Consider the following 13,313-nt stretch of genomic DNA (forward strand, 5'->3'; position numbering starts at 1 on the left):
GGATTATCATCATGGATTGCTGCAGCCATGAATAATCTGAAGGAATGGGCGGGCATGGGAGCGTTAGCAGGCCTTCTGGTGTTGGTCACCTTGGTTTGCCTGTGGTATATATGCAAGATGAGAGTCTCACAACAGCGTAATGCAGCCATGATCATTCAGGCCTTTACAGCCATTGAAGCAGGACAGTCTCCCCAAGCATGGTTGGCTACCATAAAAAGCTAAAATGTTACGCTCAGGATGCGAGGCTAAGCACTGCACTCAGGGTCAGCCGCTTTGGACCCAGAGAAGAGCATGTCTGTTGCATGCGGGTTGATGCCCCAGGTCCCGCCTCTGAGAAAAAGGTATCGGACGGGTCTGATGCTCTTTGGGTGGATGACACCTAAATGAACATTGGTACAAAGTCCCAATTTATTTCTAATATCAGAGATCAGACCTCTACTCTTGCCTGATGTGTCTAAAACAAAAAGGGGGAACTGTAGAGAGCTGCGTAATGCCGCACCTTAAAGATGGAGCTGGTTTCCGCCTTCTACCTTCCCGATGGTGAGTGCTCTCTGTCACAAACAACTCCATATTTGGCTAAGGCTGAGGATCTGGCTTGCTTCCGTGTATGTTGACCTATCTGCATTGCCCACGAGGCACGCTGGGTTTGGCTACCCAGAGGCTATTTTAAGCTGTGGGCTGGCTTTCCCCAGGGTCCGAGGATTGTTCAAGGTTCCTGAATAAACTGCATTGAGAAGAACAAAAAAAAAAAAAAAAAAAAAAAAACCATCAGAAAGAAGGAGAGGAGGACCTCCCCTATCAGTGGACTTGGGGAGAGGCATGCATGCAGAAAGTGGGGGAGGGTGGGACTGGGAGGGGAGGAGGGAGGGGCTTATGGGGGGATACAAAAGGAATTAAGTGTAATTAATAAAAGTTAAATAAAAAATTAAAGAAAATACAACAAACAAATAAAAACACTTATTTTTGGGGGAGCTGCAGAGATGGCAGTAGTTAGCACTTGCTGCTCTTTTGAAGGACTACAGTTTGGTTCCGAGCAACCACATGGCACACAGCCATCTGTAACTCCATTTCCAGAGGATCCAATACATAAGAATAAAAATAATAAAAAAAAGTTTTAAAACAAAACGCAAAAGAATTATTTTTTCCTAAATGCTCAGTTTGGCCAAGAATGTACTTAACTTAAACATGAGTTCAGAATTGTGTTACAGCACATTTTCAACTACGGTTTTAAATTCATGTAACAATGAAAGTGACCTGAAGATAGTGTACAGTCCCATTGACAGAACATAGATTAGTGGTCTGCTAGAAACTAGAAAAGGTACTTGCTAATAGAGAGTGCTTTAAAAAAAAAATTATGCAATTTAAAAATGTGGATAGTGACACATTTGAATATTTTAAAAATTGCTAAATTGTATAATATGTTGACTTTGTGCTAGAGAAATGGCTCAGCAGTAAAAGGCGCTTGTTTCTCTAACAGAGGATTTGGGTTTGTTTTCCAGCGTCTACATGGCGGTTCACAACCATCCATAACTCTAGTTCTGGGGATCTGCTGTCCTCTTCTGACCTATGAGCACACCAGATATCCAGGTGGTGAACATACATACATGCAGGCAAGACATTCAAACATATAAAATAGAGAAATGTTGGGTTTTCTCATGTGAATTATAGCTCCACTGAAAAACAAAACGAAACAAAACAATTAAACACATTTTCTCAAGTATTTTCTCTTCTTAGAGACAGGGTCTCATTTTATAGCACACAGTTGCCTCAAACTTGCAATCATCCTGCTTCAGCTTCCAGAATGCTAACATCGCAGCCACTATGCTTGGCTCTCCAACACATATTTTTTCTTTTTTTCTATTCTTCTTTTTGTGTGTGTCCACATATGTGTGGTGGTGGCCCAAGGCTGATGTAAGGAATTGTTCTTTTACCTTATTTATTGAGGAAGGGTCTCTCCACCAAACTCAAAGTTCACCTATACAGTCTCCGTAGCCAGCTTGCTCTGGGGATCCTCTGTCGTCACCTGCTGGGCCCACCTGGCATTTATGTCAGTTCTGAGGATCTGAACTCTGGCCCTCACACTTCCGCGGCAAGTGCTCTAACTACTGAGTCATCTCCTCCCAGCTAGCAGCATAGACTAATTTTGACGTAGTATCTATGAATATCATACCACTGACACCTATCAAGTACATTCTAAGACAGATCGAATCAAAAGGTGCTAGGAGGTAGAGAAAAAAACAAAGCCAGTAAGAATACATGGACCTTGACTGTATTTCATACTAATGGAGAGACAGGTGTGGTCTTTATCTCCTATTTGATTGTGTTATTTCTTTAGAACATACGTTTGGGTTTGCATTTGTGTCATTATGAGCAATTATCACTTCCATGAAAATTTACTTATTTAGCATCAAATTATCCCTGCTGCAAGGAGTGCTATGTATTAAGTAGGTTGGACACACTTCAATTCTTTCTCCTGAGTAACTTGCAATCTGAAAGAGATGATTACACAGGAAGTCAAATGAAGTCATTTTAATTTTAAAAGTCATTTACTGAATGACTATATAAACATATTAGATTAAATGTTTATATTCAGTTGTAATGCTTGAGTGACACAATATAAACCACAGTTATTTTGTATTTGGCTGAGGCTGGACCTCCCTCTAGTTAGGTCTGGAAGACATTTATCTCTGGAGCTGATTAAGTGGTGAGAGAGGCAGTGCAAAGATCTACAGAGAAGGAAGAAAAGGTAATTCCAAACTTAGAGCAAATGCAGAAATACAATTAGGTATTTGGTCTCATTTGGGGACTTCTGCCTTTACTTACTAGTTACTTAATCATAGTCTCATAGTGCTTAGGTGCTTAACCTCTACTTCCATATTAGTGAAATGGAAAACACAGTAACCTGGAAAATAAAATCAAAGCCAGTGGTGGTGGCACACACCTTTGATCTCAGCACTCAGAAGGAAGAGGCAGGTGGAGCTCTGTGAGTTCCAGGCCAGCCTAGTCTATGTAATGAGTTCCAAGACAACCAGTTCTATGTAGCAGTATTCTGATGCAAACCAAACCAAACAGCATGAAAACAGAATCATGAAAGGGAAAAAAAAATCATATAATACAGGGTACAACTGCAGTTAAGCATCCCACAAATGACAGTAATCCTTAGGGTTGAGAAAAAAATTTAGAAGGGAGGAAAACAAATGAAGATATACCCAAACTTTTTATTCATTTTTTTTGACCTTCTGGGACCTGGAACCCATTCTAGGGAGAAAAGGGATTCACACTAAAAAGAGCCCAATTAAGTTTCTTCTCTTTGAGTTTTAGACATAATCTACAGGCTACTTTTTTTTTTTTACTATTGCTTTTATTCTATTGGAGTGTTTCCTTTTTCTCTGGTTCACTCATGTGACCACCAAGAGATCAGGTCTTGATGGAAGGTATCTGTAAAGTGGAAACATTCTTTTAGCCCATTTCTGAAGTTTTCCAAATGAGGTGAAAATATTCCCATGTGCTGCTCTCAGGGGCTGCCCATTTGCTGGTCATTTTTCAGCTACTCTTTGTACCAGCTCTTGCTGCAATCCCACAGCCGTGTTATTCACAACAGTCTGTTAGGGTTTGCAACTCCTGGAAATCCCAGAAATTTCTAGAAACAGGCCTTGCTCAATCCAGTCCAGTTTGTGAAAGGGAGTTTAATGATTAAACTGAGAAACTAATACACATTCTGTAAAACATTTTCAAGGAATCTAAAGTGTGTGTGTGTGTGTGTGTGTGTGTGTGTGTGTGTGTGTGTGTAAGACTAAATGGCCCTGGACCAGCAGTCCAGGGAGATCTTGTAACTCCAGCACCATCCTTAACTCGCTAAAGGTGGATGGTCCAACCACATCCTCTAGTGACTAGTTCTGTGGGTCTCAAACCCCTTAGGGTCCCCCATGACTATCGGAAAACACAGGTGTTTACATTACGACTCATAACAGTAGCAGAATTAGTTAGAAGTAGAGAGGAAAATAATTTTACGGTCGGTGGTCAGCACAACAGGGGGAACTGTGTTAAAAGTTCCCAGCATTAGGAAGGCTGAGAGCAACTGCTCCAGCCCTCAGTACGTCACCTGCAAAACAAGGGTCAGGCTTGACGGGACCTCTCACTGCTATTTCCCAACCCAAGCCTCAGTGAATCCAGCATGAATGAGCTTTCTTCTAGAGTTTGGGCTTGTCGGTCAGTGTCAGTGCGCCTGTCTAGACCATGCCAAGACCTGTTTTCAACCCGTGGGAGAGCAGACGACGACACACGGGATTTGACGTGAAATCACTGGATGTGATCTTGCAGGTCAAGGTTAAACAGCTTGCTCTCGGAGTCCAGACGGCGGGGGCGGCCACGGGGCCACCAGTGAGGGTTAATTTATGCTTGCTCCTTGCCTTGACTACCAACGTGTCCTGTACGTCTTTGCCCTCACCAACCACGGAGACCAACTTCAAAACCCCGGCCCTGGGACGGGGCACCGAGCCCGGTTTAGTCCTGCGCTTGCGCAGTGTGGTCCTAGGGCTAAGGTCGTGCAGCCGGCCGGCCCCTCGCTGTTCCTCAAATCCCGCGAGATGCCAAGCGCCCAGAAGAGCAGGCATCCGGGCCCCGGAAGCTGGATGAAGCCCGCGGGAAAGGAGGAAAGTCCGAGCCGGGGCGACCCGTGGGCGTCTTCGCCGAGCTCCTGGCCGCGGCTGCGGTCTAGCCTGGGACACTAGACTAGAGCGTGCCCGATAACAGGTGTTCTTCGTTTTTAAGAGCTCTTAGGGGAAACAGCGTGACGTGTGGGCACGATCGTGTTGGAGGTGCTTCAGGTTTGAACATCTGTTGAGCACCTGCTGTGTGCTGCGCGGAAGGGGTGTGCAGAAGCTGACACGCAGCTTTATCCTCTTGGTGCTGGCGATGTAGGGAGTCGGTTTGAAATTCTAGTAGTTTCTGTGAAAATGATTGGTAGTAGGAGCCGTCGGGGAAGGTCGGGTTTCGGAGGAAGGGAGTTCTCACGTGATGGCAGAGAGGGCACAGGAAAGGTCGGTGGAGCCCGTGGTGGCAGAGTGGTTGAACAAAATACGGGTAAACACAAAGCGTGTTATATTAGAAGGTTTCCGGGGCTTGGATTCGACCCCACAGCATCTTATTAGGAAGCTGATGTTGTAAAATGGTGTGTTAGGATGGGTTCGAGTGTGCGTGCAGGTTGTGCGACCTTGGACAAGTCATTCAACCTTTTATCTTCCTGAGGAAAGGCGAGGATTTCTGCAGCTTCATGATGGTGGTGTTGGAGGAGGGGGTTCTATTTCAGCAACTAATTAATGTCTTTCTTTTTTTCTGTGCTGGGAATTGAACAAAGGTCATCTCTTCACCCTCCCACCCCAGTGTACTGCTAGGCAAGTTTTTTTTTTTTTTTTTAAACCACTGTCCTGTATTGCCGTCTCTTTTCTTTTTTATTTTGAGACAGGTTCTCACAAATAATTTGCCCATGCTGGCCTTGAACTTGCCATCCCTACACTGTACTGTGCAGTAACTGGGATTACACCCAAACACATTCAGGAAGTAAGGTGATAAGACTTTTCCAAGGTCCCACCTGGCTTGAGGCAGAACTTGTTCTCTGCTGTCGTGAATTCAATGAGCTTTTCCCTTTAGGCTGCTACACAGACACTCAAGACATTTTTTTATGACTGTTAGTGAACCATATCTTTCGGAATAGTTGCACCAATTAGAAAACCACTAAATTTAATAGGCAAATTTAATGATTTGCTGCTGTTTACCCCACCTCACTTGTTATGACTCTTAACCCACTGCCCTTCTGATCTTGAATTTGATCTGTCTTATTATAGATGGAAAGTTTGTGAGTAAATCAAAGTTTTTGTTTTTTGATTTTTTTTTTTGTTTGTTTGTTTGGTCATGATGGGGTTCCAATCCAGGGGAAAGTCTGCATAATTTGAGTGTGTTGATTGTTATGCTGCAGTTATTATGTTTGGCATGTGAAGATTATTGATTTAAAACAGAAAGAGGGAACTATAATAGCACCTTTTCCTGATGACAAGCAGTGCCTAGGCGACCTGCCCTGTCATACTCATTTTGTTTTGTGGTGCAGTTAGCAGAATGCTTTGCATGCTTCACCACTGAGCTACATCCTAAGCCTTAGATTTTTCTCTTTTGTAGATAGGATCTTTCAGGCTGGCCTTCAACTTGAGATCCTCAGGCCTCAGCCTCTGGAATGCTGGAGTTACAGGCATATATCACCATGTGGTTATTATACTGTGTTATGTTTTGGTTTTTGAGACAAAGTCTCTTGTACTCCAGGCTGGCTTTCAACTCAGTCCTCTTGCCTCTACCGCCCAAGTGCTGGGATTATAGGTGGGAGACATCACGCTTGTCTCTCTTATGCATATTTTAGAGAAATAAACCCTAAAGTTGAAAGTAGAGCATAGGAAACTTTGCTGTGTGAGGGTGAACAGTGACTGTCCAATTGGCAGGGTCCGGAAGCCCTCAACAGACAGGCCCCAGGCATACCTGTGCGGGATTAGCTTGATTTTAGGTTAACTACGGCTGTCGCCATTTTCTAAGTTGGGGTCCTGGACTGAATAAAAAGGACAAAGCTAGGAACACCAGAATTCATTGTTTTCTGTTGTTGACTGGGTGTGGGTGACCAGTTGCCTCAAGCACCTGCTAGGACTTCTCCATGACAGACTGCATAACCTTCAACTGTGAGCCAAAATAAACCTCTTCTCCCTTAAGTTGCTCTCCTCAGGGCATTTTATCACAGTAGCAGGAAGAGAAACTCAGGCAACTTGGAAACACTGAAAATTTAGTCATCATAGTATAATTGATTAGGTACTCCAGGACAGGCTGAGTAGCTGAGTAAACTTGCTTTTTAATTTTTATATAATTTTTATACATGGTAATTCCATAGAAAATGTCTTTTAGCCAGGCGTGGTGGCATATGCCAGTTGTCCCAGCACTCTGGGAGGCAGAGGCAGATAGATCTCTCTGTGAGTCCAGGGCCAGCCTGGTCCACAAAGTGAGTCCAGGACAGCCAAGGCTACACAGAGAAACCCTATCTCGAAAAACAACAACAAAAATACCAATACACACATACAAACTCTATAAACAAAATGATGTGATGAAACAAGATTTAGAACAGCACCACCTTTAAAGATTCTTACTCCTTCCCTACCCCCCAAGAATTGAAGCACTGGCCTCCAGTATGCCAGGATCTGGGTACAGTCCCTGATACTGGGGGAAAGGGAAAATTGAATCTCATCAGGCCTCCAAATCTACCTATCATTTTCAAATAAGAGAAGAAAATAGAAGAACACGGCAGAGAGCACTAGGGAGCCAATCAGGACATTCCACACAAGAGTGAAGGGACAGAGCAAAGACTATGAAATAGAAAGGAGTGAGAGACTACAGTACAGTGTCTGAACCCTGCATCCTGTTTCTGGTCATCAACTGAAAACATCCACCAGGCATTTGGGCCGTCAGACTCAGCACTAGAAGTTAGAGGGGAAGGAGTTAACCTGTGCTGCTGTTGCTGTTAGTAATGGCATAGTATTTATGTTGCTAGGGAAACGTAACTGAAAGATTTTTGAATGAAACAGCATGAAAGTGGGATTGCTTTAAGAGAAATCGGGAAAATGTTTTATCTTGAATTGTGTCCCAAAGGAAAGAGTGAATTTAAGAGCAACTAGCCGTTTCTGCCACCACCCATGAGATTATCTATGTACATTAGAGAAATCAAAGGAGTAAGATGTGCTTCTGTAGTCTTCATCCCGTTTTACTAAATGTTGCCAACATCCGACCTTTAGTGCTTTTACCTCTGTGGGTCCTAGGTTTCGAGCCTAGGACCTCATACAAGCCAGGCAAGTGCTGTCCCATTAAGCCGTGGCTCCAATCCTAAACACATTTTAAAAATTATTATGTGTATGAGTGTTGAGCTTCATGTTTGTGCATCAGGCGCAGCCTAGTGCCTGAGGAGGCCAGAAGACTGGGTCATCTGGAACTGAAGTTACAGATAGTGGTGAGCCACCACGTGGGTGTTAGGAACTGAACCCATGTCCTCTGCAAGAGCAGCAAGTGCTCTCCAGTCCTGACACTTCATTCTTAATTCTTGATGAAGAACAGAACTGGGGCTGGGTGTGGTGGTGTAAGCCTGTAAACCCAGTACTCTAGAGGCAGAGGCAGGCAGATCTCTTGAGTTTGAGGCCAGCCTGGTCTACATATGAGACCCTGACTAAAAACAAAACAAGCAAACAAAAAGCAGAATTGTTCTCCTGTAGAGTTGAGCACCTGCAGGAAAGTTGGGGTAGCAAAATGGCGGTCTATGAAAACGTCCTTTAGGGGAGATAGTGGGGAAATAGTGGGAAGTATGGTTAGCTGTGAGAGCTGGGATAAGGAGGTATTGTCTTTCAGTCCCAATTCCTTTGCCTGTGCTTCATGGGCACACACTATACTAAATTTCCTTGTACAATGAAATTATTTTAATAATGGACATAATTTCTCCAGATCTACTCAGGAAAGTTTCAGGATCCTGTCGGTATCAATGGATATCAAAATTTGCAGAATATCCAGATTCCTTAAACATGTCTTCCTGTAAACTTAAAATCTCCATGTTTACTTTAGGAGGGAAACTGACAGAAGGCTATTATGTAATTCTTTCAGATTCTGCTGTTTTTAGTTCATGTATTGGTGTTTTGCCTGCAAGTGTGTCTGAATACCACATGTATGTAGTGCCTGAGGAGAACAGCAGAGGGTCTCAGATCCCCAGTCCTGGAGCTGTGAGCTGCCATGTGAGTGCTGGGAACTAAACTTGGTTCCTTGGAAGATCAGCCAGTGCTCTTCACCACTGAGCAATCTCTCTAGCCCTTTTTTAAGCTTCTAAAAGTCTTTTTTCCTCTCCATTGAGAAACACAAATGGAGGTGGTTTTGTTGTTGTTGTTGTTTGGTTGTTTTTTTCTAAACGAGGTTTCTGTATGTAGCCCTGGCTGTCCTGGACTCGCTTTATAGATCAGGCTGGCCTCAAACTCAAAGAGGTCTGCCTGCCTCTGCTTCCTTGAGTGCTGGTATCACTGGCAGGCATTTGTCCTGTGCTCAGCTTGGATTTTTAATTTTTTAAAAACTAAATACTTCGTATCTTTCTAATGATTTTTTTCTAATTGTAGGAATTATTTTATATAGAAGTCTTGTGAAACTATTTGCACAAATAGAGTGATGATTGTACAAAGAGTGGTATTGAATTCCCGACCTGGTATGTATTACTATGTATTTATTACAATTGCTCTCTGGTAATTATAACTGCACATGGAAGAATAAAAACTAACATGATGTAAGTGTACTAAACTAAGGGAGTAAAGTAAATTAAGACTAGTAAATCTTGGATCTCTAAGTTTGAGGCCAGTCTGGTCTACAGAGCAAGTTCAGACATCCAGGGCTACACAGAGAACCTAGTCTTAAAAAAAAAAAAAGACTAGTAAATATATTAGAGGAAACATTTTAGATGTTAACTCTTTTGAATCATAATATTTGAGAGGTTAGATTGAAGGTGTATAATTGTAGATTTTTTTTTTCTTGTGGTAGATGTAACTGATACTTAAAATTTGCTCCTTATTTTATATGTAAATTCTTAGGTCAATGATGATGTGTACCTGGATCACAGAAACGTGGGTGTGGAAGTAACCCAAGCAGTATTGGCTCACTGTCCCATGACTCTCTTTTGTTGCTTGCCTACCATGTTTTCTGCCCGCAGTTTTAGAGTTGCGAACAGTTAGTTTGAAACCTTACATTGGATCCTACCTTGGGAATCAGATAGATGGTTCTTGAAAGGACGTTTGCTTGTGTTAAACATAATTCAATATGAGTACATTGTAGTGATAATAGCTTCTGCTTAAACATTTTTCTCATACGTTAAAATTTCTAGTTACCTTATTTTTGAGAGTTTAAAACACAAGAAGGACTGGTGAGATGGCCCTGTAATTAAGAGCACCTTCTGCTTTTCCAGAGGTCATGAATTCAATTCCTACAACCACATGGTGGCTTGCAGCCATCTGTAAAGGGATTTGATGCCCTCTGTGGAGTGCAATTATACATGTAGGCAAGGCACCCTACATGTTTTATATATATATATGTGTGTGTGTGTGTGTAAATGTATTTTTTTTAAAAAAATGTTCACATAAGCCTCTGCTTGTTTCTTAAAATGAGGATGGAAAACTTACCTAACTTTTACTTTGGCTTTTCTGTTATTTTGTAAGTTTTAATTCCATAATTAAAAGAAAATGTTGGGTTCAATTTTTTTTTGGGGGGGTGACTTATTTTATGTGTACAGGGTTTTGCCAACATGTGTATCTGTACACCGTGTGCATGCAGTGCCCATGGAGGCCAGACGAGGTCATTAGATCCCCTGGGACTGGAGTTACAGTGGTTGTTAGCAGCCACTTAGGTGCTCAGAATCAAAGCCCAGGCCCCGGGAAGATCAGTGGGCACTCTAACCACTGAGCCATCTCTCCAGTCATCCTGTGTCACACACCCCACCTCCCCCAGCCTCCTGTCCTCCTGTCTCCCATTTTTTAAGAGGTCTCACTCTGCAGATTAGGATGGCTTCAAAGTCAGAGTCCCCTGCCCCTGCCTCCCAAGTGCTGGGGTTAAAAGAGTGTGTACCAACCCTATTGACCACACAAGAGTGGGGTTTTTCACTCTCAGAATCCTGTCATTTTGAAACAGAATGTTATTTAAAATATTTATTTTAATTAGAAGTTTTAAAGAGTATTTCAGAACTTAAAATCAAGAGTGATGGGAACTATTTGAAAATTTACTATGTTTCAATTAAAAGGGATACTTTAAATATTAAGGTGACATTTAGAAAATAATAAAGATATGAGAAAGTAACTTTCTTTCCCTAGGCACGGTGGTATACACCTTTAGTCCTAGCATGGGAGGAAGAGGCAGGTGGATCAGAGTTGGATGCCAGCCTGGTCTAGATTTAGAGAAGTCAGTAAGATTGAAAGAAAAAAAAAAAACTTTTTAATTTCACATTTTTGCCTGAAAATTTAGGGAAAAATGGAAATCCAGTGGCTGAGAATTTCAGGTTGGAAGAAGTCAGTTTACCAGATACTATCAATGAAGGACAGGTTCAAGTTAGAACTCTTTATCTCTCTGTGGATCCTTACATGGTAAGAAGCAAGATCTTGTAAGTTGATGAAAAATAATGATGTTTTTTTATTTTAATGTTGTTGCATCAGAATTTTATTGTGCTTTCTGTATGACTAATAAATGAGAAATCATGCCTTTATGTCTGTGAATCATAAGTGACCTTTCTTTTTCATTCACTGGTGCTATTAAAGAATATTACAAGCTGGGTGTGGTGGTGCGTACCTTTGATTCAGCATTGGAAGGCCGAGGCAGGAGAATCTCTGTGAGTTGAAGATCAGCCTGGTCTACATAGTTCCAGGACAGCCAAGGCGATAGAGTGAGACCCTTCCTCAAAAACAAAAGCAAACAAACAAGAAACCCAAAACACCCCAACAACATCAACAACAACAAAGAAACCCCACAAAAACCTGTAGAAAAATGAACTTACAGTAGTTCACATGGTTAATGAGGTTCTCCAAATGGCCAGGTTACTTCTCAGTCGTAAGTGAGCTTTAAATTAAGGTAGTAAAATAGTATGAAAAATTGGAGCTAGCACAGCCTGAGTTTGATCCCCAGAACCCACAGGTGGAAGGAGAGACCACCTCCTGTACATTATCCTCTGACCTCCATGCTTACACTGTGACACTGTCACATAAGCCTCGGTTGATTCCATAATGTGGCAGTCACGATAATGCTATGAGCGTTTGGGTACAAATTCTTCTGTAGACTGCTTTCATTTCTCTTGGTATGTACCTAGAGATAAAATTGTTTGCTTCTAGATAGTTTTCTGAAGTGATCACAATGTATTACAGTACTATCGGGAGCAAAGATCTTTAACCTTTCCACAATCGCACTAACATTTGTCTTTTTTATTATAGACATTCTACTTGGTGTGAAGAAGTATCTCAGTGTGGATTTTTAGATTTATTTATTTATTATGTATACAATGTTCTGTCTGCATGTACACCTGCACATGAGAAGAGGACACCAGATCCCATTATAGATAGTTGTGAGCCACCTTGTGGTTACTGGGAATTGAACTCAGGACCTCTGTAAGAGGAGACAGTGTTCCTAACCTCTGAGCCATCTCTTCAGCCCCGGTTTTGTTTGTTTGTTTGTTTTCATGGTAATTTTGAGCATATTTCCATGTGATTATAGGCCATTTGTATGTCTCCTTTGAAGAACTATCTACCCAGAGTACTTGAGCATCTTAAAATTTAATTACTTGGGGCTGAAGAGACGGCTCAGCAGTTGAGAGCAATTATTGCTGTTGCACAGAACCCACATTTTATTCCCAGCACCCATATGGTAGGTAGCCCACAGATACAAGGGTCTAATGTCCTCTTCTAAACTTGTTAGGCACGAGGTACACACATGATATATGTACACACATGCAGGCAAAACATCAGTTCACAGAAAAAAAAATAGTAAATCTGAAAAAGATCAGAAATGTCTCAAATTTCAGGAAAATTAAAAAGATACAAGTTAGCCAGGCGTGGTGGCACACACCTATGATCCTAGCACTCAAGGACACAGAGGCAGGTAGATCTTTGTAAGTTCGAGACCAGCCTGGTCTACAAAGTAAGTCCACGACAACCAAGGCTGCACAGAGAAACCCTGTTTCAAAAAAGAAAAAAAAATATATATAAATTATCTATATTATTGAGTTACATTCTTTGTTTTCTAGATATAACCCCACCACATACTGTTCTGTAAGAATTATCTCCTGTTTTATGGATTGTCTTTACGCTCTATTGCAATGACAGTATATTTCTTGCTGAAGCACAAAAGTTGTTCATTTAATAAAGTCTAGTTTTTTACTTTTTCTCTTGTTATATGATTTTGGTCTTATATCTAAGGCTTTGCCTCACCCAACATTATGAAAATTTAACCCTAACTTTTCTTCAAAGAGGTTTATAGTTTTAGCCCTAAAATTACATTTGTGACCCATTTTGGGTTAATACTTGTGTGTGATATGAGAAAAGGATCTGTAGTACAGTTCCAAGGAGATAGAAACGGTAGGACATGGATACAGTTATAGACAGGTAGATGAGGGTATTTGTTAGGGCAGTCGGCTTATACAGTTACGGAAACTGAAAAAATCCATCTGTAAACCAGAAAACCAAAGAAGCCTGTAGCCTGGCACAGTCTGAGTCGGAGGACGACTTGCGAAGCAGGAA

At 41.8% G+C, this 13,313-nt stretch overlaps 1 protein-coding gene across 6 annotated transcripts in view; it reads left to right on the forward strand.

Moving 5' to 3' along the window:
- Window positions 1-4,582: 4,582 nt before the first annotated feature.
- The window catches only part of Ptgr2 (prostaglandin reductase 2), a 30,189-nt gene continuing 21,458 nt past the window's right edge, over window positions 4,583-13,313 (forward strand). The window contains exons 1-4 of one of the 6 annotated variants that reach the window (XM_021634146.2): window positions 4,586-4,752; window positions 8,671-8,798; window positions 9,171-9,256; window positions 11,056-11,174. In XM_021634146.2, coding sequence (XP_021489821.1) covers window positions 9,220-9,256; window positions 11,056-11,174 — 156 coding nt within the window. In that variant the 5' untranslated portion in view covers window positions 4,586-4,752; window positions 8,671-8,798; window positions 9,171-9,219. Of the gene's footprint in view, window positions 4,753-4,806; window positions 4,827-8,670; window positions 8,799-9,170; window positions 9,257-11,055; window positions 11,175-13,313 lie in introns of those variants that run through there. The other 5 variants (XM_060387852.1, XM_021634145.2, XM_060387850.1 and 2 more) reach the window with 5 other exon arrangements.

The sequence above is a fragment of the Meriones unguiculatus genome, chromosome 7, assembly GCF_030254825.1.
Source record: "Meriones unguiculatus strain TT.TT164.6M chromosome 7, Bangor_MerUng_6.1, whole genome shotgun sequence".
Lineage (NCBI taxonomy): Eukaryota > Metazoa > Chordata > Mammalia > Rodentia > Muridae > Meriones > Meriones unguiculatus.